The following is a 26047-nucleotide window of genomic DNA, read 5'->3' as shown; positions in this document are numbered from 1 at the left end:
TGCGTTTCGATGTGTAACTATGACTAATGAAACAGTAACAAGGTCAGCGTTTATTTAGGGATTTAAGGACATCGTATTTGTTTTGTGGATTCAGTGTGTATTCGTACAAAGCTACGGTATACCGTTTGAAAACATGCATGATAAACTGCTGATGTTCTGGACGGTTCAGAAAACAAACACCTTCCTCCGATATACTAACTGCACTGAAACAGCGCATTTGCCACAATGTTGCAATACATATTTAATTGTTTAACACTTACCACAGTTTTCTTCATCGCTGTTGTCCGAGCAATCATCGTCATCATCGCATCTCCAAATTGTAGGTATGCACCTTTCATTCTTGCATTGAAATTGTCCGTGTTCGCATTCCGTTTTAGTCCCTGCGTTAAAATAACGGGACCGATCAATCAAAAAGCATCTTAACATTCATAATGAAACACGCTTACTTATACGGAGCGAGACTCCTCTTGCGTGGGCTGTGCTGTTTATATGAACTGATATACAGAATACTGACAGGTACACAATCAAACAGAAACCGCGCATCGCAGACAGAACTGAACAGACCGGGAACTGCACCTGCTATTCTGTGAATTCCCGTACCGAACATGTTATCCGCTATACTAGTGACAAAACATAGATACGTTAAACACATGCACTGATTAAACTCGCATACTGTACAGATACAAACTCGCACCAAGGCACGGGTGCGATGTAATGAACACACACACACACGAGAGAGACAGATATAGCGGATAGTAGCGTATATATATATATATATATATATATATATATATATATATATATATATATACACATACACACACACATACACACACACACATATATACCGCTTCCTTTTTATAGTCTCCATCAGCCATTAATTTGAATGCGACTTTCAGTGAATGAATACGTTAAAGAAACACCATACTCTGCAGGAGTGCAAACTATTTCATGAATATAGTAACACGGTGTCTACGACAGCTGCGTCTCGTTTCGGTGCTTGCTGGAACACAAACCCCGGTAATTCAATACATCGTCCCACCACTACGACAGTGCAAGCTGCGGCTCCGTGCACGCCGTTTCGTTCTTCTTGAAATACTCATTTTCAACCCACCTTTTGAAGTGTGATGCTTCAGCAGTAGCAACTGTACCAGCATTACTCTCCCTACAGCTGCCCACATTTCTTAAAGCGCTCGATTCTTTTCATGTGTAAAAATAAGAAGAAGAAGAAGAATCCAGCGCGCTCGCTACCCTCCTGCCGTGTTGCTATACACTGTGCCGGCTGTAGCTTGCTTCTGCTCTCAGACAGAGCGGTTTGAATTGGTGACGTTACGTTTATGGGCGGGCTGCTGCCGGCAGCAATGGATCTTAAATCTGAGTCAACAGCTGTGAAGTGACCTGCATTCAGGAAGTGTTATTACGCGAGCAATCCCAATAGTTTGTTCATAGAAGCCGAGATTCGGGGTTCACTGGTGTCCGGGGGCTCTCGACACAGATCATGCCTTTGAATGTCGGTTCTGATTCTGAAATGCTGTTTTGCGGACCCTGCTCTGCCGCTCTGATCAATAGATTCGATCCCTGCTCGGCGGAATGTATCGATTGTCAGCTGGTCTGTTTTAGTCTTGAAGGTCATCGTTTTGAAGCGTTTGTATTTAATACAAATACGTTTTTAATGGAATTTTCACGCACTGTTATTTCCCTTTACCGTATAGCAGACAGATATGGCTTTGCTTGTCGCTTATTTCAATGTGTTGTGTTCTTCAGATATTAAATTGAATTGCCATGGTTACCTGTGTAAACTGGTGGAGCCTTTAATGATATATGCTAGTGGGGCTATAAGTCAATGTATGATGAATTCTACAATTGAAATACCCTGGCACTTTGGAGGCGTCCAGCGATATTACACGGAAAAGGCGTCACGCCTTGTGGTACTGTTGCCTTTCATTTTCCACACATGACTATAAATAAATAAACGAGACAAATGTTTTTCAATTTGTATGGTAATGGCCTAACACGGAAGTCATCGTTCAGTTAATATGCATTCAATTCACTATAGAAGGCCGATGAGATTGTAAGTGACTCCGCATATAATGCACAGTTCACAGCCTACCTCTGTAAAGCGCTTTGTGATGGTGGTCCACTATGAAAGGCGCTACATATTATTCTATTATTTACTTTTTATTATTATCTTAGCAGATGCCCTTATCCAGGGCGACTTACAATTGTTACAAGATATCACATTATTTTTAAACAGAATTACCCATTTATACAGTTGGGTTTTTACTGGAGCAATCTAGGTAAAGTACCTTACTCAAGGGTACAGCAGCAGCGTCCCCCACCTGGGATTGAACCCACGACCCTCCGGTCAAGAGTCCAGAGCCCTAACCACTACTCCACACTGCTGCCCTCTGTATAGTCCTCACTGTACAGGCGATTCCAAATCACACAGACAGTAGTTTTGCTAGTTTTAGAACTAGAAAACTCAAATTGTGATCCTCGGTTTTTCATTTCGCTACTGAAACCTATGCAACTATTGAAGTGAGTCAACAGACAGGTGATTAGGACAGTGCCATTCTGGGGAAACCTGTCATCCTGTATCTCAGTGTTATCCAGCTGTCTCCTCTAGGTTGGTGTTCTGCATTACATTTCAATGTTAATGTGCAGCCTATCATAGCTGTTCACCTCTGCAATATGCAAAGTCACAGATACGGGTTCTATTGCATGCATTTAAGAAGCCTGTGCATGTGCACCATTAGTGGTAAAGAGGGACATAGACAGGATACAGTATGCACAGTATGGGGTCATTTCTAAAACCGCTTTCTTTCAGTCAAATTGCACATCAATCAGCACAAACAGCATGTCTGTACACAGAGTTCAGTTGCCCTTTACACTGCAGCAGTGGGGCATCTGCTGATGTGATTTGTGCATGCAATCCAGTCCTACAGCTTTGTAATACAGTTCATTCATTTAGACAGGCTGTCTTCAAGCTGTACTGATGTCCTCCCACAGTAAGGGGACACTAGAAGACATTGATTTTCTACAGCCACCTTTATTGCTATTGAATGTACTGTTCCATTTCAAACAGATTAGTCCCTGAATCAGCTGCAGGCCATCATGACACACGTGTGTTCATGTGACTGGGGGTTTCACTTGGGGGTGTTCCCTACATGCATATGTTATTTATATTATTATGTTATTATTGATGTTATTTATAATGGGATGCATACATAAATGAGTGCTTCCATGCATATACATACATACTGTGTATATAATTCAATATGTTAACAGTATATGTATATACAGTATAGAGAGAGAGAGAGAGATTCAGTCTAAAACCACAAAATATTGAACGTTTATTTACAATTCTACAGATCTATAAAGTATATTAATATGTTACACATTGCAAGTCAAAAACAAAAACCAGTCATATATCTTTGAATACACTGTATTGTTGGGAAGCCCTGCTTGTACAGTATATGATATAGATACACAAACTCTTATCATATTTGGATTATTAAATAAAGGTAATCTGTGCATGATTGTACCACTTAAGAATCGCCTCCAGACCATGTGAGTGAATCGTGGGCCTTTAAAAACCACCATAAAACCTACATCCCATCCTGCCTGTAATGGCTTTGATAATGAGGTGTACTTACCTTGCTCAAGGGTACAGCAGCAGTGTCCCCCACCCGGGATTGAACCCACGACCCGCCGGTCAAGAGTCCAGAGCCCTAACCACTACTCCACACTGCTGCCATATATACTGTATATGCTGCCTGTATATAAAACTATATAAACTGAATATAATAATTCAAATAATTGTGTAAACTATAGTTAAAACACCAGTGTTGGTGCAATAATTAAAAATAGTTGACAGTAATTAATAGTAATTTTAAATAATAACTAATCAAATAACTTTGTTTGAGTCTGTATATATATATATATATATATATATATATATATATATATATATATATATATATAATATATATATTGCAGTTTAACTGTGTATTTCATTTCTATGTATAATTTTTGTTAACACAGGCCCTTGTTTGGCTGCTAACAAAACAAACACTGTATTGCTCAATACTTCAGATACTCAGTGAAAAGCAGGAAAACAAAACAGCTTTTCAAACATGCTAATGCTCTTAAAGAATATGCACAGCAAACAAACAGCTAAAAGACAAAAGGATACGCTTCACTCAAACAGTTTAAATTACACAAGTGTTCAAAGACTGGGAATGAAGTATGGCTTCTTTTAAAGAAAACTATGATTCCAGCCCTGTGCAGTTAATTGCCAGACTATGATAAATGATTGAAAGTACATGACTCTGTTATATAAAGATCTGATATGTTTGATGTACATTTATTACCAGCTCCACTCTGCTTCTATCTCAGAACAATCGCTTCTTAATGGCTCTCTTGCGTAACTTTTCAGTCATGTCATATTTCAGGCTGGAGTATTACATCAAGCTGCCTTGGTTTCACTTGTATTGACACTAAAAGCATGGAATCTACTGATACATTACAGCTTCTACCATCACATTCATGGTCAAGATTGAGAATCCAATGAAGCTTTTAACCCTTGACGATCCCTGCCGAGAATAAATGAAATATTACTTCTTCTCTGAAATGTGTTTTCCATAAGAGCAGAGGTCTGTAGTCCGCGGTCCATGCATGGTTCCAGTCAAAGAAATACAAGGCCTTCCTGAGCCTGCACAATGCAGAAGCTATCTGTATCCCAGAGGGGCTTGTGTTGCGAGTGAATCCCGCAGGGGCTCGTGTTGAGAGTGAATCCCGCAGGGGCTCGTGTTAAGAGTGTTATAGCTTCTATATAATACTAAGCAAAAGTGAATAACATAGTATAGAAGTCCCGTTGTCAAGTAATGGGTTAACCTTTGGCAGACACAGTAGCTTCATTGTTGCACTGAAAAAGAAAACATTTGTACTGCTAACATTGGGCTGTTTTTGTAGTTTATTTGAACAGAAGTACTGATATTTCCAAATCAGATATCAGACTTTAGGGATCAAACACCCTTCCAGGTCCTTCAGAAGTGCCTGGATTTGAAAAAGACTGAATATCCTTTGTGAACTCAAGAACCTGCCTGAAGTGGCCTTTGCAGTGTGTGTGCAGTGCAGTGCAGTACAACCGGATTTGTATTCAGCGGCAGCAGTCGAGGTTTGAACAGAATGCGAACTGTGATTTCACCATTTCGACTAAACCCAGATATAAAAACTGCTAGATCCATTCATGAAGACATGCGTGTGCTTCGCTGTGACTTGCAGATTTGACTGTATTTACATTCTGTATAGTTCTCTTAATGTTTGCTCTACCTTTTCATTGTATGATCTGCTCCCGATATTGTGTTTATTGTGAATTCCCTGCAAGCTTTTAGAGTATACGTGTAAAGGGTTCAGTATAGCTTATTGCTGTTAGCGTGCACGCTTAGAAACCTCTGAAACTGTAGAAGCCTCAAGGCAATATTTGGCAATGCTCCCAAAACCCACGGTAAGTTAGGAAAGGGGAAGGACAGTATTTAGCCAGCGTGTGTTTGGTAAGTCTCCCAGGGTACAGATACTGCTGAAAGATTGGGTTCTGTGAGATCTCATTCGATGTTGCTAGATTTCTTTTCCCCCATGTGTCGAAGATATGCCAAGCACAGACATGCAGTGATGTCAGAAGCTGTATAAAATGTATGATTGGACAGGGTGGTGTAAACTGGAATCATTCTCTTTCACTGCGTCTCTTCCTGCTCACTCTTTAACACACTAACCCAGCGTGCAAGTCCATCACACTGCTTCCCCACTGGGTTGGGATGCATGCTGTGTGTTAATAGGGGCCCATCAAAGGGTTAGCTCTGCTTGGTTTGCAGGGGCTGTTTGCTTGTGATGGGGAGCCCCTGGCTGATCCAGAGCCGCAGTTCAAAGGCAGGGGATGAACTGGGTGAAAAAACAAAAAAACAAAATCTAAATAAATAATAATTCTGCTTTCAGGTCCACAGGGATACCTGCCTGTTAGTAATTTGGATTTTTGAGAAGCGTGCAGATTCACTAGTCCTGTCGGATTCAAGGAGTTAATTAAACTGGATGAAACACTTTGAACACTTGTAGTATTATATTTTTGTTTCATGATTGCTCATTATGGATGTTATTAATACAGTATATAGTAGAATTTGTATTATTAGTAGCAGTATTGTATAAAGCAAGACCTTATTCTTTTGTTTAATTGTAGTACCTTACCTAAGGTTTCACAGAGCCCAATTAGCATTCATCACGGACAACCCAACGTTATTTAAGACAGTCCAAGATTAGTGCTCACCGGGGTCTGTGAAACCAGCCTCTTGAAGACAGCTTTCTAAACCCAAGTTTAAAAGACACCTCAAGCAACAGAAGCACTTCACGTCTTCATAAACCAGAAGGTGCCACTCGATGACATCACATGAGCCCGGGATCAGCGCCCTGGTGGGTAGTCCTCTTTGTCACATGATGTGGAGTCGTAACTCATGTACGCTACACTTTCAGAAATGAAAAACTCGTATGTCTGATCTGTCTCTACTCCATCTTCCCGTTGTGTTTAATGATGTTATTGTAGTGGTAGGATGTACTCCAGCCGTAGCCACACCCCCAGTGAGTGACCTCACAGGTTATGTTTGCTCTATCAGGAGAAATAAAGTGTTGTTCAGCCTCCTGAGAGCTCAAGTGAGTCCAGACTCCTTCTTTCGCCCACATTAAACCACACAGCATGGTGTCAGAAATGGTCAGAACCTGTCTTCATTGAAGAAAAAAGGAAACTGGAGTTTCAGCAGATCTTCCTGGACAGAAAAAAAGTGGAGTAAGAAAATGATTTAAAGATAATATAAAGCAGTTAAAATGTAAGCTAATGTGCTAAACAGAAAATCCTAAATTGCACACTGGAGTGCATGAGCTGCTAAAGAGGTGGTGCCCTACGTTGCTAGGCAACGAAAGGAGTCGTGCTAGCTGCACCTGCAGATAGATACATTGCATAAAAACAACTTTCAGTTCAACTGAACTTTAAAAACACCAGGAAAAAAAGCAGCAAGACAGCAAGCAAAAAATAAAATAAAATAAAATACTATTCTTTTTTTTCATAAATGGGTGTAAATGAGCCTCATACACCTCTGACTACATATCAGATAACACCACCTGATGGTTTTGATTTTACAAGACCAGAAGAATTTGTTTAAAGGCGTAGACGTTTTGAAAAGATTCAGGGTGGCAAGCAGCCATGCACAAGCATCTGAAGTACATCAAGTAAACACAGAGATTTACAGCATGGGGGACAAAGCAGATCAGATACTGTATAGGTTTGGATCGACTGAAGCTCAACGTACAGAGCACAACACAGTTATAGACAAATTCAAAGAGTACTTAACAGGGAAAAGGAACATTATACATGAGAGGGTTAAATTTAACTCAAGAAAGCAGGAACGAATTGTTGTGGGTCTCCAGAACACCAAATTATATGAACGCCTACAACTGGCTAGTGCACTTACATTAGAAACGGCCATAACAATGGTCAGACAAAGCGAAAACGTTCGCAAACAGTAGGCGGAGCTCAGACAAGGGGAGCAAAATACCCTGAAGCTTCACATTGTACAGCAAGAGAGGTGCAAGTCAGCAAAATCATATGGATCTCACAAAGAATACAGCCAGACCCAGACAGGCTGTCAGCCATTCAGAACATGCAGAAGCCTGTGGTCTTGGGATACTGTACAGCAAAATGCATTCTCATTGCTGAAAGCTAAGCTTACATCAACACCCACTTTAGTGTAGGAGATGACATTCTGCATAAAGTATTAATTATGTTTTTGATTAAAAGTTTCTTTACTTCTATGTTAAAGTTTTATTTTCATATTTTGATACAGCTTAAAGCACATGTAACTGCCTAAGCAAGACATTTGCAGTCTCTTGTATCTTGGCGTCTGGGCAGAGCGCCAAAGTTAGGAGGTGTCTAATCAAGATGTGTGGAGGAGTGGAGACACAGTGCGAAAACAGAACACCACAAACAAAGGACTAGTTTGAAACAGTTTCTAACAGATTAGGTTAAGATAGTCTGTAAAATGCTTAAATGTGATGTACTATAGAATGTGATAGATTTGGGCGAGTTTCCCCCCTTACCAGGAGGTGTGTTGAAGGTGTGTGATAGCAGGGTGGATCCATACTGATTGGAAGAGAGTATAAGAAATGGGGTGGAAATGCTAATATATTCATAGTATTAATGTAATGTTTTTGTTTGAATCGTCAGTCAATTCTTTGACTCCACGGACGTCTGTGTTATGATACAAATGTATACATGCTGTGTTTATACAATTGTATTAACATTATTTTCTTTTATATATATATATATATAAAATAAATTTTGCCAACGCTCCTTCGTCCCAACATTCCCAACAAGGAAAAGCTGGAGCAGTTTGAAATGCACAGACGAGAGAAGAGTAAACAAGCACATGATCATAGACACCGAGCCCGATCCTTGTCACCACTTACCACTAGAGAAAATGTCTGGATTTCTGACCAAAGAATCTCTGCTAAAGTGATCAGACAACGCGTTCCAAGATTGTACGTGATGAGGACCCCACAAGGTGAGATACGACGCAACAGGCGACAGATTGTGAAAGTGAAACACCAAACCCCACTCAGAGGGATTTCAAATACGTACAATACAGAGTGCAGTGCATTCCCAGTGGTGATGACTGCTGAAATGCGAATGGTTCATCAGCAAGTCTACAGCACAGACAGGACCGGACATCTGACAATACCAGCGTTTGGCATTCTCCATCTTTATTCGCTTTTTGTTTTTGTTGGATCCAAGCATCCCAGGTTTACAGTACAATCTGCAGCCACTGACATGCACTAGGGCGAATGACATTTTTCAGATTTACAGAGAGGTGGTGGTGGTTATAGTTGTGGAAGTAAGTAATTATTTATAGTCAGCTGTAGACAGTTAATAAAAAAAACAGGCATGGATTATTATTTATAGTCAGCTATAGACAGTTAATAAAAAAAACACAGACATGGATTATTATTTATAGACTTTTGTCTCGTAGCTACACGGGTGCAATCAATATCTGGAACAGTAGGTCGTATTCCAGCTAGTCCATGCTATCATTCTTTAGTATTCTAGCTAGTCCATGCTAACACGCTTGTTATGCATTATTAGGTGCTGTTGATTTGCTTGGCAACATGTTAATGTTCTTTCTCAGTGATTCCACCTTGACATTACGGTCTCTTTTAGCTACTTCAGTGTCAGGAGGCACATTAGATTATACTGTTAGTGGAGTATAAGAGCAGCTGTCAGTTGTAATGGAACGGAGAGATTCTAGCACTTGGGTTTTTCAGGTGATCAAGCAGCTCATCCAACCTCTGTTGCTAAATTGACAGTGCTGTTTGTAGGCATTGCCTCAGTCATGCAGATTTCAGTTTGGAATAAACCACCTGCTGTGTGATGCAATATGCTCAGAGCTACTGTGTTCATTGGAGGTTATTTAAAAATAGTTCCTGACCAGCTGAACAGTTTGTGAAATGAATCCCCCCCATACAATGGCATTCTTGTGTGAAGGGTCTGGATGCTGTATGGACGGTGTGGATGCTGTATGGAGGGTGTGGATGCTGTATGAAGGGTGTGGAGGGTGTGGATGCTGTATGGAGGGTGTTGATGCTGTATGAAGGGTGTGGAGGGTGTGGATGCTGTATGAAGGGTGTGGAGGGTGTGGATGCTGTATGGAGGGTGTGGATGCTGTATGGAGGGTGTGGATGCTGTATGAAGGGTGTGGATGCTGTATGAAGGGTGTGGAGGGTGTGGATGCTGTATGAAGGGTGTGGATGCTGTATGGAGGGTGTGGATGCTGTATGGAGGGTGTGGATGCTGTATGAAGGGTGTGGATGCTGTATGGAGGGTGTGTATGCTGTGTGGAGGGTGTGGATGCTGTATGGAGGGTGTGGATGCTGTATGAAGGGTGTGGATGCTGTATGAAGGGTGTGGATGCTGTATGGAGGGTGTGGATGCTGTATGAAGGGTGTGGATGCTGTATGAAGGGTGTGGATGCTGTATGGAGGGTGTGGATGCTGTATGGAGGGTGTGGATGCTGTATGAAGGGTGTGGATGCTGTATGGAGGGTGTGGATGCTGTATGGAGGGTGTGGATGCTGTATGAAGGGTGTGGATGCTGTATGAAGGGTGTGGATGCTGTATGGAGGGTGTATGAAGGGTGTGGAGGGTGTGGATGCTGTATGGAGGGTGTGGATGCTGTATGGAGGGTGTGGATGCTGTATGAAGGGTGTGGATGCTGTATGGAGGGTGTGGATGCTGTATGAAGGGTGTGGATGCTGTATGAAGGGTGTGGATGCTGTATGGAGGGTGTGGATGCTGTATGGAGGGTGTGGATGCTGTATGAAGGGTGTGGATGCTGTATGAAGGTTGTGGATGCTGTATGGAGGGTGTGGATGCTGTATGAAGGGTGTGGATGCTGTATGAAGGGTGTGGATGCTGTATGAAGGGTTTGGATGCTGTATGGAGGGTGTGGATGCTGTATGAAGGGTGTGGATGCTGTATGGAGGGTGTGGATGCTGTATGAAGGGTGTGGATGCTGTATGAAGGGTGTGGATGCTGTATGAAGGGTGTGGAGGGTGTGGATGCTGTATGGAGGGTGTGGATGCTGTATGGAGGGTGTGGATGCTGTATGGAGGGTGTGGATGCTGTATGAAGGGTGTGGATGCTGTATGGAGGGTGTGGATGCTGTATGGAGGGTGTGGATGCTGTATGGAGGGTGTGGATGCTGTATGAAGGGTGTGGATGCTGTATGGAAGGTGTGGATGCTGTATGGAGGGTGTGGATGCTGTATGGAGGGTGTGGAGGGTGTGGATGCTGTATGGAGGGTGTGGATGCTGTATGGAGGGTGTGGATGCTGTATGGAGGATGTGGATGCTGTATGGAGGGTGTGGATGCTGTATGAAGGGTGTGGATGCTGTATGGAGGGTGTGGATGCTGTATGGAGGGTGTGGATGCTGTATGGAGGGTGTGGATGCTGTATGAAGGGTGTGGATGCTGTATGGAAGGTGTGGATGCTGTATGGAGGGTGTGGATGCTGTATGGAGGGTGTGGATGCTGTATGGAGGGTGTGGATGCTGTATGGAGGGTGTGGATGCTGTATGAAGGGTGTGGATGCTGTATGGAGGGTGTGGATGCTGTATGGAGGGTGTGGATGCTGTATGGAGGGTGTGGATGCTGTATGAAGGGTGTGGATGCTGTATGGAAGGTGTGGATGCTGTATGGAGGGTGTGGATGCTGTATGGAGGGTGTGGAGGGTGTGGATGCTGTATGGAGGGTGTGGATGCTGTATGGAGGGTGTGGATGCTGTATGGAGGGTGTGGATGCTGTATGGAGGGTGTGGATGCTGTATGAAGGGTGTGGATGCTGTATGGAGGGTGTGGATGCTGTATGGAGGGTGTGGATGCTGTATGGAGGGTGTGGATGCTGTATGAAGGGTGTGGATGCTGTATGGAAGGTGTGGATGCTGTATGGAGGGTGTGGATGCTGTATGGAGGGTGTGGATGCTGTATGGAGGATGTGGATGCTGTATGGAGGGTGTGGATGCTGTATGGAGGGTGTGGATGCTGTATGGAGGGTGTGGATGCTGTTTTAACGAGCTACTGGTGGCATCATTTTAATTGGTTGCTCACGACACAAATTTTTTCAACTGCTACACACTTGCTACTTAGTGCAATTTTACACACGTCAGTAAATGAAATAAAATATGGCAATGATGACAATCTTTAGCGAATTCACTTATGAAACAGCCCTACTCCCGTTGACAGTGTTTTGGCAGGTGTTTCTATTATTGTGTCCAACACGTGATGATAACACGAAAGCTGAGTTACACAAGACGTGTATAGCGCAGGAGTGTTAACAGCACAGCAGTGACTGCACCAGAGATTCAGAGAATGACTTCTGCACAGATATATACTTCACAATAGAAGACAGACTCACAGATCGGATTGTCTGTATCCAGGACATGTTTAAATAAGGATGAACTTCACAGTCAGTGTCCTTATCCACTGCACATTTTGCATTTATTATTTTTTTAACACTGGTGAATGCATGGTTGTGTTAAACTGCTCACTCATCATTTTAAAAAGTACAATACAACAGTGCATCCATCAAATTCCTCCCACTTGCATTGCCGCTTTTTGACCAGCAGATGGCGATATAGACGAAGACAGCGCCCCATTATCACGTGTGTCCAATAACCACTCAGAAGTTAACTAGACAATTTTAAGTCTGTTAAAAGTTACACATTGAACGCGTTTAGGTTTTAACCTTTCTATCTATTTACGTGTTTATAATGTTAAGAAACTGTTACAATTGAATTTCACTTGTGAGTAAAGTGTAGTGTTTATTGTAAAAAATAAAAAGGATTCACTAAATGCTAAAACGAATGATAAAAATAGCAGACTTTAGGGTGATCTGATACGAATTGAACAAAGAATAATTGAACAGTGACTCGGGGTCTCATGACAGTTTGGGTGATCAGACCCGTCAGTGCATTTACACCCTGTCCGTGCACCTCCTTGCAATAAGAAGGCTTGCATCATTTGTATTTGTGGGACACACGTGTCCCTTTAACTGTGCCATGGAGTGCGGCAGTCCAGTTGTCACATTACATGAATACTGCATTTTCCATTTCATTTAACTGTGTCTATAGCAGATCAGCCGTGTCTGTTAGTGTTACCTAAAATCGTATCAAACAAAATACGGTATCATTTTTTATCATTGATATGACATCGCACTGTTTCTATAAACAGTAGAATGGTTTTGGAAAACATCCACGTACTGACGTAATAAACACAGTTTAGAACGATCGGAATTTTGCAACATTCTTTTGGAACGTTGGGCCGCCTCGATTTGCGTGCGAAAGCAGCATGGTTTTGTTTCCCACACTACATACAATACACGTTGAACTCGCTTGCATGCGAGTTGTGGAAGATCCCCTGTGCGAGCGAGCCCGCGTTCACACACGAAATGCCCCACCGGCCTGACCCAGACATCGCGGAGAAAGGTCTGCGGACACCGAAGTGCGCACGCTGCAGGAACCACGGCTTTACCGTGCAACTCAAAGGACACTCCGGGAAATGCGCGTACCTGCACTGCCCGTGCTGGAAATGCGCGCTCATCGCCGAGAGGACTCAAATCATGGCAGTCCAGAGACGGATGAAAAAAGAGCAGAAAGAAGAAACGAATAATGCGGCTGAATGCGAGCCGGCTCCTCCGGCCCAGGGGCCCAGGCTAGCCGGACGCAGAAAGCGGGACAAGAGCCGCAATATCGATGAAGACTGTTGCGAAGCAGAACCGGCCGGTGCAACCTCCGCACGCCTGCTGAATAAGTACGAACCGCGGCGAGCAGGAGCGTCCGCCGCGCAGGATTCTCCTTGGAGGGGAGAAGGCGGTGTAACCAGAGCTGCTGTCAGCGCCGGGACCAGCAGGCAGTTCGACGCCGGGAGAATGCACACTGCGTTCGGGGTTTCAGCACCGGTGCAGACCGCAGCACCCGAGACAGCGCTCAGCAGTGCGAGCAGCGGCGTGTACGAAGCCAGGGCTCCGATGCACAGCTGCGCCGAGGGAAGCCCGGGGATGGGCTTCCATACGGGCGCTGACTGGCCCGAGCGGGACGGAGCCGCTTGGAGCTCCGGCGGGTGGGCTGCGGGAGGAATGCAGGAAAATGCCTTTCGCATGGCTCGGCGTTGTAAGTGTATATATTTAAAAGTATGCGTTTTATTTGCTGTTAGGAGGTTTTAATCCGTAAATTATTATTATTATTATTATTATTATTATTATTATTATTATTATTACTGTTGTTAACTGTATAACATGTGCAGCGGTATTGTCCTGTCTTGTCTACCATTCAAAGCCCTTCACTTTAAACACAGCGAGTGTATTACAAAGTGTTGCTTGCTGTGTCGGGTTCATGTTGCATGCGACAGGTACATTGTAATTACAGAGACATGCATTGTAAGATGTTGGTTTTATTAGCACTAGCCTACAGTATATAGAGGAGTTATAAATGTTGTTTAACTCTAACCCTTCGCTCCTAAGCGTGTTCCAGGACTGCCTAAACATCTGCATTCATTTCCTAGTCACAACAGCATGCAGGTACAAACAACATTACATTAGTCTCGCATTTTTAATGGGCAATTTGTGGGCATGATTTGAAAGTGTTTAAAGACTCATTTATTTATTTTTCTTATTAAAATGACAAACACCCCAGGTTTTTTTTTTTAGCTGACCCTGGTTTACCATGCGTTTACCCCAGTGCATTCTGGTAAGTAAAACATACCAGCATGCATTGCAGTGTCAGCTGAGCAGCCTGAGCTGTCCCTGTGAACACAGAGTCATATGGTAACCCTAAACATTGCGGTGTGTTTTACAGACCTGTGTAATAACATTGCGTTACAGATGTCCCTGACAGGGAGCTGCTCTCTGCTGTGCACAGGCCTGTGCCTGTGAAGCTGTATTCCAGGTGTCCCTGCCACGCTATCTTCCTGAACGTGGCCACCGGCCAGCCCTGCTTCCACGAGCCTCCGCTGCCCGTGGGTTTCCATCACTTACCAGGACACAGCGTGCAGTACTCCCTGGATCCTGCACAAGTGAGTCAGGCGACAGATTCACATTTGCAAAATGAATGCATTTTGACTCGTAGGCTTGTAACTTGTGAACTGCTTCCCTAATTGTCAGTATTGTCTGTGTGTGTTTAGAGAGGGTGCTGAACATGCAGACAGTACTGTCTGTAGCTCCTAGAATGATGAACATGCACAGAATCTGACAGGATTATTATTATTATTATTTATTTCTTAGCAGACGCCCTTATCCAGGGCGATTTACAATCGTAAGCAAATACATTTCAAGTGTTACAATACAAGTAATACAATAAGAGCAAGAAATACAATAACTTTTGTTCAAGCAAAGTACAAGTGTGACAAACCACAATTCAATAATACAGCAGATAACAGTGATAGTTACATCAGGATATGATTAAATACAAAATACTACAGATTAAACACTTGGCAGATTACAGTACTCTGAAGTACAGGATTAAATGCAGTAAAATAGGGGGCAGATAAGAGCAAATAAAGCGCATTTAAGGAAGGGTGATAGTGTCCCAGGATACAAACAGAGGAGTTCTACAGGTGCTGTTTGAAGAGGTGAGTCTTAAGGAGGCGCCGGAATGTGGTCATGGACTGGGCGGTCCTGACATCATTAACAAGAATATTATAATATTTGGAAAACCTTTTTCAAAATACACTTTAGGGAGAGGGAGAAGCCAACAGATTGGGAAGAAATGACTGAAATTGAATGTAATGTCTAAAAGGCAGTGGAGCTGCAGTTCCAACACTCAGCCCAGCTCCCAGCACACTGCTGTAGTTGGATGCAGCTTGCTCCCTACCTCCTATCAGACTCCTTGGTGGGCAGGTTTAAGGACTGTTGCTAGGTTTCAAGTTTTTTTTTTTAATGTACAGACCCTGTGAGCCCCAGTCATGGAACACCAGCTTAGCCTAAAGAAATATTTCCTTTTTCAAATGGTGCTGTTCAATAGCGGCTGCACAGAGGTATACAGGTAATATGTGTGTTTCTAAATGCTCGGCAGCTACCTCGAATCAAGCAGAGTGTAGTGCATTCTCACACACTCTTTGCTGTGTCAGGAGTCTGTCATACAGAGAGTGCAGGAGAAAGCACACTCTGAGCTTGATCAGAGGCAGCCACCGAACACTCAGACACATTACAAGTCATTAAATATAAAACAAACAGACAGACGAAGCCCCAGTATTAACATACGCAGCGTGTTTCTGTATAACCTGTTGTGGTTTTACTGTTTTGACCGTTTAGAATATTATTGACACTACCACGTCTACGCACTCAGCGCAAGTCCAAGTGTAGGGGCTGCCAATAGGTTCGAGTGGGGACTTTCACTAGGTATTGTATTATTTTGTATTTTTACAGGTCAGTGGCAGAGCCAGCTACTACGCACCTCCATCAGTGCGGCCGTGCCTCGTTCAGGACGCTTCTTACAGCCTTCATCCAGACAGCGTCCCTCCGAGAGAGGAGGAAGAGGCTTCAGGTACAGGGCGTCAATAGGAGGATTAGTTTATCTTATACATGTTAAAGCATGTACGGTTGCGGATTTGCAGAAAATGTAGAATAAGACTTTCCCTTTGCAGATCCAGATTGCAGTTACAGCATTTGGTCATCGGGTGGCACTGTAAGGTTAAGTTGGGTTTCCAGCTTCCTGCTTTTGTTTGGATTTACCAGTGTACATTTGGGTATGAATCAGTATTTCTTGTCGCCTAAGTTTCCCCCTGTTTTAAATTCTTCCCGAGAATGTGTGCTGAATTAACAATCACAAACAAAAAAGACTGCAGTTACAGATTCCGGTCACTGGTGGCACTGTGCGCTATGCAAAAGTGAGTTTTACCACATCCTGTTACTACTGTAATTAGCACTCGTTGCAGTTACAGTGCTTTTCCATGCATATATTTGGTTGTGTTTTTACTACATTGAACAGTGATAAACTGTTTTAAAGGTAATTACTGGCTCTGTAGTGATGCTCATTAGCTTACTTGCACAATAATAAGATGGTATCATTTTGGGACAGTGGAAAGTTTGCATCATATACATGTGATTTGATCTGATTCTAGGTTTGAACTTGAAAGCTGTTCTCATTCCAGGCATCGCCTGTGTGTTTCAGGTCTCTGCGGGAGCCAGGACTCTGATGTCATTTCCGTGGGGAATGAGGCGTCTCCTCAGGAAAACAGCGGTTAACAATCAGATCATTCACTAACCTTTCATACACACTGGCAAAATCTCACTGACTATTGTATACTGATCACATTCATACTTGGAATTGGTTACACAATACGCTTGATTCTCATTTCTGAAGCATATCTTGTTGGAAGCCATATTTAAGTTTACAAACAATATAACTACAGAATCGTTTAACCGTCCGTCTAGGAACATGTATTATTTTTAAAGCTGTGCTAGACTTGCAGTAAGATCTGGTCTTGCGCTCTGTTACAGGGCTAGTTACCCCAGAACAACCCCTTTAGTCTGGTCACCTGACACTGAACTGCACTGCACTGCACACTGTTTAAACAGTGAGGCGCGGACAGCACGCTTTCCAGACGCGATCAGGGTTATCCGTCAGGCTTACTGTAAACTCCAGGGAAAGCCAAACTAAAGGACATTTGGGAAAAGGAATATTTACATGTTCATGCTGTGCTTCTTGCTCGTTAGACAGCTACAGTGGCCAGTTGCGTAAAACACCTTCAGTAACATTTCCCTTTAGTTTTCCCTTTCAGTGTCCCTTGAGTTTAAGGGAGTTGCAGAAAGCAGCTGCACATGTTTAAGAGTCAGCACCCTAGATGAGGGGTATCCTCAAGAAATGTATCCTTAAGCGTTATTCTTAAACTTAATACTTCAGGGGTTTTATGCAACTAGACCTTTTCCAGGTTTTTCGTTTGTGGAATTTTTGTATCGGTTCATTCAGTGCTGCCATGCTTCTGCCCCAGTCACTCCACACTGCATTCACAGGCTCCATGCATTCACATTGCCACACTGCAGACAGAAAGCCTGGCTCCATGCATTCACATTGCCACACTGCAGACAGAAAGCCTGGCTCCATGCATTCACATTGCCACACTGCAGACAGAAAGCCTGGCTCCATGCATTCACATTGCCACACTGCAGACAGAAAGCCTGGCTCCATGCATTCACATTGCCACACTGCAGACAGAAAGCCTGGCTCCATGCATTCACATTGCCACACTGCAGACAGAAAGCCTGGCTCCATGCATTCACATTGCCACACTGCAGACAGAAAGCCTGGCTCCATGCATTCACATTGCCACACTGCAGACAGAAAGCCTGGCTCCATGCATTCACATTGCCACACTGCAGACAGAAAGCCTGGCTCCATGCATTCACATTGCCACACTGCAGACAGAAAGCCTGGCTCCATGCATTCACATTGCCACACTGCAGACAGAAAGCCTGGCTCCATGCATTCACATTGCCACACTGCATACAGAAAGCCTGGCTCCATGCATTCACATTGCCACACTGCAGACAGAAAGCCTGGCTCCATGCATTCACATTGCCACACTGCAGACAGAAAGCCTGGCTCCATGCATTCACATTGCCACACTGCAGACAGAAAGCCTGGCTCCATGCATTCACATTGCCACACTGCAGACAGAAAGCCTGGCTCCATGCATTCACATTGCCACACTGCAGACAGAAAGCCTGGCTCCATGCATTCGCATTGCCACACTGCAGACAGAAAGCCTGGCTCCATGCATTCGCATTGCCACACTGCAGACAGAAAGCCTGGCTCCATGCATTCGCATTGCCACACTGCAGACAGAAAGCCTGGCTCCATGCATTCGCATTGCCACACTGCAGACAGAAAGCCTGGCTCCATGCATTCACATTGCCACACTGCAGACAGAAAGCCTGGCTCCATGCATTCACATTGCCACACTGCAGACAGAAAGCCTGGCTCCATGCATTCACATTGCCACACTGCAGACAGAAAGCCTGGCTCCATGCATTCACATTGCCACACTGCAGACAGAAAGCCTGGCTCCATGCATTCACATTGCCACACTGCAGACAGAAAGCCTGGCTCCATGCATTCACATTGCCACACTGCAGACAGAAAGCCTGGCTCCATGCATTCACATTGCCACACTGCAGACAGAAAGCCTGGCTCCATGCATTCACATTGCCACACTGCATACAGAAAGCCTGGCTCCATGCATTCACATTGCCACACTGCAGACAGAAAGCCTGGCTCCATGCATTCACATTGCCACACTGCATACAGAAAGCCTGGCTCCATGCATTCACATTGCCACACTGCAGACAGAAAGCCTGGCTCCATGCATTCACATTGCCACACTGCAGACAGAAAGCCTGGCTCCATGCATTCACATTGCCACACTGCATACAGAAAGCCTGGCTCCATGCATTCACATTGCCACACTGCAGACAGAAAGCCTGGCTCCATGCATTCACATTGCCACACTGCAGACAGAAAGCCTGGCTCCATGCATTCACATTGCAGAAAGAAAGCCTGGCTCCATGCATTCACATTGCCACACTGCAGACAGAAAGCCTGGCTCCATGCATTCACATTGCCACACTACTTTTGTTCCTGTATGCTGTTGCATGTTTCTGTGTTGCATTTGTCTTTTTGTAATAATAAATGTTGATGGAAAAAATATATATTATGTGACTGTCTTGGTATATCTTTCCTTGAATGCTAAAGATTTTAATTTAAGTGTCACTTTGCATTAGCACTGATGGAATGGGAAGAGAGGGATATTGTACTTGAGTAGATGTAAAAATATTCAGGTCCGATTTTGATTTATTGTGGTGATTTAGGGAAGGCTGGCATGAGATCATTGGCAATTTCTGCTTAGAGAGACAGCAGCAAGCACTGGTGGCTTGTTTATCTGAAATTGCAAATCCAGCCTGGGCACTAAATAATATTTTTTAATAGGATTAGCATATTGAAATGTGTGATTGCAGTTTTGTATTATATTGTAAATCAACATAGCTTATATATCAACACTAAAAACAACGTGAACAGCCAGACAGTGCATACTGCCACTTTGAGTACAGTACTGCACACAAGCCGCCAGACGGCGCTGTTAACCAGTTTTTAACGCAGATGCTACAGTACAGTTTTCTCATTTCAAGTTCAATAATGTTAAAAAGAATATGGGCTACTGTCCACTTTGTTTGTCACGGAAACAACACTGGAAACTGTCCAGATTGCAGCTTAATTGTGCACTCGCTAATCGAGTACTGCATAGTTATCTATTAAGGAACAGGGAAACGCGTAATTACTAAATAATTAAAAATATATATATAAGGTTGTAGAGGGTAATCGTCACTAATCAATTTTGATAGAAAAATGTGATTTATCAATCTGTTTACATCGATTTAATTGCTTTGTCAATTGGTTTCAACTTTGACGAAGTGATTATATATATATATATATATATATACACACATATATATATATATATATATATATATATATATATATATATATATATATATATATATATATATATATATATATATATATATATATATACCAAGTGTGTTCATAGTCCTATAACATTGCGCATTGCACAAGAATGAACTGTTTCATAACTTCTCACTATGTAACACCGCTATACGGCTCGGGGCAAAGCAAGTGATTTGTGCAAATACCAGTAATGGAAATAAAAAGAGGATGTGTTTGTTTGTCGTGGCTACTTGTTTGTTGAGCTGGTACAGTACCGCACAACACAGATTAGAACACGTCGAGTCGAATAGATCCACGATTTACTGAGACAGGTGCACTCCTAAGAAATGAGAGCGGTGACGTGAAGACCGTGAACGCAAAAGATCTGGAAACAAAAACAGTACAGTACCTGATCCAAAGTGGGCGAGGAATTCTAACCGGAGTGGAACAAACAGCATCGCATTCTGAAGACACCTTTCCTCCGGTCCAGTGAATTGCAAGTATTTGCTCCGGCCAGATCCTAAATGACCTTATTGATGTTCGTCAAGTATTAGCCACCGGAATGGGCGGGGTTAAAGTGAATGCCGGCGGGCGCGACGTCACGGATTACTTGGGGAGTTCATTAAATGCAGCGATTGAAAGCAGAGATCACATTAAAAGACGCAGGTACAGTGCATGCTCTCGTGTGAACACGGGCTCGGATTGGTTTCATCAGGAGCAGGTTTCCAAGCGCGCTGCAGAGAGTAGCGAGAACTTGATGCGCACTGACCCGCTGGGAGCCGCCGGCCACACCGGAGCATTTTCCAAAGCCTTTGAACTTTAAATAAGACACGTTCTTGCCACGGATATATCGGGGGCATAGCAAGAAAACGAACGGTACCCAGCTTACAGGCAGAAACAGCACTTTCAAAAAGCTAAGAATTTAAGAGTGCAGTGATTAGAGAGGGTCTGCGCTGAATTTAAAAGCGCATGAGCCCATATAGCAAGTGATCCCAGATATAGTGCAGTGTGTCTGTCTGAAAGTGTTCGTGCGACAGTGCAATACACTTCACATTGTTACTAGTATTAGTAGTAACATTTGGAAAGTCCTAACGTGTGTTGGGAAACATAAGCGTCCTAGATGTCCAAGGACCTGGAAATGCGCCTCGATTTGGAGAAGTGTGGTGATCTGTTCAAAGATGCCGTTGAAGAGGAGGAGGAAGAGGAGATCGATGTGGAGAGCCTGGACGGGTCCCTCTCCAAGAACGTCGAGGGGGAGGGGGGCTGCGGGGGAGAGAAGGGCGTGGATCCCCGTCAGGAACAGCAGCGCCGGCTAATGCGCAGCCCCAAGTGTGCGCGCTGCCGGAACCACGGCGTTGTGTCCTGTCTCAAGGGACACAAGCGTTTGTGCCGCTGGCGGGACTGCCAGTGTGTCAACTGTCTGCTGGTGGTGGAGAGGCAGCGGGTCATGGCAGCGCAGGTGGCGCTCAGGAGACAACAAGCTTCAGAGGTGAGCTGATCTAAAGAAATGAAATGAACAAATAACATCCTGTAGGGTTTTCCCCTTGCAGCAGTAAACACGGTGCGCGATGTTTGGAAGCGTGGAATATTGCTCTTATGGAGGAACACTGACACGTGGTTCTTTTTTCTTCTTTCACTTCATTTCGTATTGTAAGATTGCTATTTCTGTCTTCACACAGGTCAGGAAAGATGACAATGGTAAGGCCGCCCCATCCCCGTCCCGAAGGACCCCGTACCAGCGCTATCCCAGGCCTCCCAGTTTGCTGGCAAAGAGTATACTGGAAGGTCAGTCTTAAGCGTCTTTATGAAGCGCTCGGACACACGTAGGGCCCGCTTCTGACACAAAAGTTTGTACCACTTTTTTTTTTTTTTTTTTTTACCTTGGTTAAGGTAGTCCAAGATTAGTGCTATTAGGATCTGTGAAACTAGATTTATAAACCAGTACTCTGAAAAAGAGAAAAGAATGGTGCATTGTTTTTATTTAGAGACCCGTAGTGATTCTTTTGTTAGTTTTTTTATTATTATTTATTTCGTAGCAGACGGCTTTATCCAGGGCGACTTACAATTGTTACAAGATTTCACATTATTTTTACATACAATTACCCATTTATACAGTTGGGTTTTTACTGGAGCAATCTAGGTAAAGTACCTTGCTCAAGGGTACAGCAGCAGTGTCCCCCACCTGGGATTGAACCCACAACCCTCCGGTCAAGAGTCCAGAGCCCTAACCACTACGCCACACTGCTGCCCTAACACTGAAGTTGTGTCCGTTTTTGCACTTTTGAAACTTTCGTTTGTATAAACACAGTTGTTTTCATCTAGTTTTTAAACACGTATGTTTATATATATATAATGTACAAAAAGTTAATACGCTTGTAACAGTTTAGTGTTTAAATGTTTTACTTAATAAATAATAATAAAACTGTTTTTTTTACATTCCAAGTTTCACTCGTGAATATTTTTCAGCTAATATATAAATACACATTTGAATGTATTAGTGCTTTGATTTATTTATTTTTTGAGCATTTCATTTTTATTGAATTGCCTTGTAATCTTTTTTAACGAGATTATTTAGGTGTCTAATACTTTGTGTAGAAACTATTCAAAATTCAAATACAATATCAAATCGCTTTAATTTAAAATCCAAAGGAAATTAAAATAGAGTTAGAAATGACTACATTACAGAAGTACCTTATCACGGTGGAGAACGGGACCCTTGCTGACAGTGAAGGAGTAGAATTGTTTCACATCTTTACTGAACTGAAGTATCATTGTTATGACGCAAGTCTCGCTTTTAACGTGGTTACTAAAGTGCTTACCAGCTGCGTAATGCATCCAATTCGATTCTAAAACCATACAGGTTAACTTCTTTTTACGGATCTGTTTCAGGGTACAAGGCTCCTATGGTAGAATCTCCCTGGTCGAACGGAATGCACTTCCCGAACCTCAGCGAGAGAATGCGGAAGAGACGCGCGTTTGCAGACAAGGAGCTGGAAAGCGTCATGCTGGAAAGAGAATTCAGGCAGAAGGAGCTGGAGGACCTGGCCACGCTGAAGATGCTCAGCCCCACGCTGCCCGCCTCACCGGGATCCCTGTGCAGCGTGCTGGGAGAGCCGACACAGTACAGCCAAACCGTTTACCTGCCCTTCGTGAACACCAGCCCTGTGTTGCTGGAATGCGGGTTTCACTGCTGCCAAGCCGGAGAGGTGATGACGACGACACAATCGACTTCAGTGGAGTGCAGCTACGAACAGGTGCAATGCGATTTCTTGCAAAGGAGACGCCTGGACGCTGCGAGAATGGTTTTGGAACGTTTAGAACTCTGCCAGGAGAACTCGCATTGCCACCAGCACCAGCAAACTGGGTTGGAAGATTCGACGGTTCTGGAATGTGGCGCGCGTCTTAGCTGCCAGAGCCGAGGAACCCGCGAGCCCCCGGGCATTTCTAGGCAGCGTTCCTCTCTAGAGCCTGATGGACTTCCAGATCCGGAAGACCTCGGCGCTTCCAAAGGCTGGGGGTTTGCAAATCACCATGCCGTCCCGCTAGAACTGAAGGAACCGGGCTGCAGACATCAGCAACAGTCCATTGCAAAGGATAACTGGACTAACGTTTCGCAGACCCGCAGCGCAATGGTCAAGAAGACTTTGCCGTTTTCAGTAGAGTCGCTGTTGAGAGACTGATATAGCATACCATGCTCACCATTATCAAAATGGGAAAGAATGAACTAGTTTGCAACATATATTTTTTAAATCGTGTATTAGTTATAATACTGTAATAATGCAAATCGTATACAATATTATAGGATATGAATACATGTGGGCTGTCATTGTCCAAAATTAAAGCTGTTGATCTAGTAGAATGCCAGCCAGGGTCCTGTGCAATCAAATTGAGCTTTCCCGTAACTTACACAGAACGAGAAAGCCAGAAAATAACCCAATACAGCCGGCTCCTACACAGCGTGCTGCTGGTATGACCAGCGTACACGCGACACTTAAAACAGGGTTTATTTGATTTATCTGAAGTTTTTTTTTTTTTTTCACGTTTGTTAACGCATTGTCAATAATGCTGTGTGTATGTTTAAACCCACATGTCAGAAACTATACAGGGGCTTGGTGTAACCAGCAGCACAGCCCTGGAGGAGAAGCACTGTTAATTAACATGTTAATAAATAAAAGCACAAGGGTCGTCTTTACAAACCATCTACCAATTGTCGATCTCCTACATGCAGCTAGGCTGTGTCTCTCTAGCTCTGTCAAAACACACATTGCAAAATGAGCAGGGTAGTATTATTTATTTTCTTAGTTAGTAAAAGCACAGCACAGTGTAATTAACACAGTGGAAGCCGGGTAGAGCCTAGGCACGCCTTGTTAAGAATAGCTAGGTGTGGTAAAGTACATTAACAGACATGGCAGCCAGGCTCATCTGTGGTAAATGCACAGATAACCATGGGAGAGTGCTGTGGTAAACAGCATTAAGAGCACACTGCACTGCAGGCTTGGCATGTAGGGGGTGAGTCATCTCTGCAGGTTATTGTCATTGTGAAATGATTTGTTTAACATCTTGACATGTTAAGATATTATAATATGTACATGTTTTTTGTATTTCTTAAAAATGTGCATATAATGCTACAATATTTTTGTAACTTTATACAAATATATTGGCGACAGCCTTTCAGTCCTGCTTCTTCATTTCGAGGTCCACCGTGAGTAATAGTTGGGTTTCATTTCAGACCCTCGTAGACTCACTCGATGGGCTTCTTGTGTGTGTTCTGGAATGAGGCATTGCAGCTCCTGCACATGTAACAAACAGTCTTTATGAAAGAGGCGCACACACAGGCTGAGCAGTACGGCTCTCTCTGGGGTTTAGTGAAAGGGTCCCGTCATTATCACTGGGTGTGCTAACATGATGTTTAAATGAGCTGCACTATAGTAATATCATTCCGTTTCCTATCAATTGACTGATGGAGGTTTTGAAGTTTGGTTTTGTCAACATGAATTTTGTTGGTGGTTTTGTGTGGCATGGAAATGGAGCCTCATATAAATACATCTAAAAAATGAAAGCATGAAGTAATAAAACACAGAGAGGTGTGGTAAAGCATAGTCAAGCGCTGTAAAGCAGAGAGGGGTCTGGTAAAGCATAGGGAAGCATTGTAAAGCACAGAGAGGTCTGGTAAAGCATAGGGAAGCATTGTAAAGCACAGAGGTCTAGTAAAGCATAGCCAAGCGCTGTAAAGCACAGAGGGGTCTGGTAAAGCATAGGGAAGCATTGTAAAGCACAGAGAGGTCTGGTAAAGCATAGGGAAGCATGGTAAAGCATAGGGAAGCATTGTAAAGCACAGAGAGGTATTGTAAAGCACAGAGAGGTATGGTAAAGCATAGGGAAGCATTGTAAAGCACAGAGAGGTCTGGTAAAGCATAGGGAAGCATGGTAAAGCATAGGGAAGCATTGTAAAGCACAGAGAGGTATTGTAAAGCACAGAGAGGTATGGTAAAGCACAGGGAAGCATTGTAAAACACAGAGAGGTGTGGTAAAGCATGGGAAGCATTGTAAAGCATAGAAACGTCTGGTAAATCATATCAAAAAAACTAACCATAGTAAACTGACCCTTATAAAAGTTTCCCCATAGTAAAAGCACAACAAATGAGCATAAAGCATAGCCAAGCATTGTAAAACACAGAGAAGTATGGTAAAGCAAAAAAAAAAAAACATAGTAAACGAACCATTAGAAAATATTCCTCATAGTAAAAGCACAGGACACCCTTATAAAATGTGATGTTCCATTTTGAGGGTCTATCCTGGACTGAAATTGAAATAAATTAAATAAATAAATACATAAATAATCCTGCACTCCTCCCCAGCATTTGGGCTTATCATATGTTTTATCATATAACACTTTTCTGGAGCCTCTGTGTCTTTTTTTGAACCCCTCTTTTGATCTGTATCGTATACGATCCCTTTTAT

General features: G+C 43.3%; 3 protein-coding genes across 3 annotated transcripts in view; 2 read left to right on the top strand and 1 right to left on the bottom strand.

Moving 5' to 3' along the window:
- The window catches only part of LOC117417398 (low-density lipoprotein receptor-related protein 8-like), a 66937-nt gene extending 65586 nt beyond the window's left edge, over positions 1-1351 (bottom strand). Inside the window, exons 1-2 of the mRNA XM_059035196.1 lie at positions 1115-1351; positions 261-380 (exon numbers count right to left, since the gene is read on the bottom strand). Of these exons, the coding sequence (XP_058891179.1) occupies positions 261-380; positions 1115-1181 (187 nt within the window). The 5' untranslated portion in view covers positions 1182-1351. The remainder of the gene's footprint in view (positions 1-260; positions 381-1114) is intronic.
- An 11615-nt stretch (positions 1352-12966) lies between these two features.
- On the top strand, positions 12967-17514 carry LOC131740119 (doublesex- and mab-3-related transcription factor A2-like). Its single transcript, XM_059035197.1, has 4 exons — positions 12967-13759; positions 14470-14660; positions 16012-16129; positions 16757-17514. The coding sequence occupies exons 1-4, from the start codon at positions 13039-13041 to the stop codon at positions 16828-16830; spliced, it is 1104 nt and encodes a 367-aa protein (XP_058891180.1). The 5' UTR covers positions 12967-13038; the 3' UTR covers positions 16831-17514.
- A 3033-nt stretch (positions 17515-20547) lies between these two features.
- On the top strand, positions 20548-25820 carry LOC117417479 (doublesex- and mab-3-related transcription factor 2-like). Its single transcript, XM_034029652.3, has 3 exons — positions 20548-21575; positions 21766-21871; positions 22976-25820. Exons 1-3 carry the CDS (start codon positions 21207-21209, stop codon positions 23764-23766), a joined length of 1266 nt encoding a protein of 421 aa, XP_033885543.3. The 5' UTR covers positions 20548-21206; the 3' UTR covers positions 23767-25820.
- Positions 25821-26047: the final 227 nt, after the last annotated feature.

Source organism: Acipenser ruthenus, chromosome 12 (assembly GCF_902713425.1).
Source record: "Acipenser ruthenus chromosome 12, fAciRut3.2 maternal haplotype, whole genome shotgun sequence".
Taxonomy (NCBI): domain Eukaryota; kingdom Metazoa; phylum Chordata; class Actinopteri; order Acipenseriformes; family Acipenseridae; genus Acipenser; species Acipenser ruthenus.
The sequence above is the reverse complement of the archived record's forward strand: the minus strand, read 5'-3'. Positions and strand labels throughout refer to the sequence as shown.

Bases quoted from the DNA above. Each gene is read 5' to 3' on its own strand.
- LOC131740119 (XM_059035197.1), top strand. From the start codon at position 13,039: ATGCCCCACCGGCCTGACCCAGACATCGCGGAGAAAGGTCTGCGGACA. The intron at 13,760-14,469 runs GTAAGTGTATAT...ATTGCGTTACAG, and splicing joins CTTTCGCATGGCTCGGCGTT to ATGTCCCTGACAGGGAGCTG. The intron at 16,130-16,756 runs GTACAGGGCGTC...TGTGTGTTTCAG, and splicing joins AGAGGAGGAAGAGGCTTCAG to GTCTCTGCGGGAGCCAGGAC.
- LOC117417479 (XM_034029652.3), top strand. From the start codon at position 21,207: ATGTCCAAGGACCTGGAAATGCGCCTCGATTTGGAGAAGTGTGGTGAT. The intron at 21,576-21,765 runs GTGAGCTGATCT...GTCTTCACACAG, and splicing joins GGAGACAACAAGCTTCAGAG to GTCAGGAAAGATGACAATGG. The intron at 21,872-22,975 runs GTCAGTCTTAAG...GATCTGTTTCAG, and splicing joins GGCAAAGAGTATACTGGAAG to GGTACAAGGCTCCTATGGTA.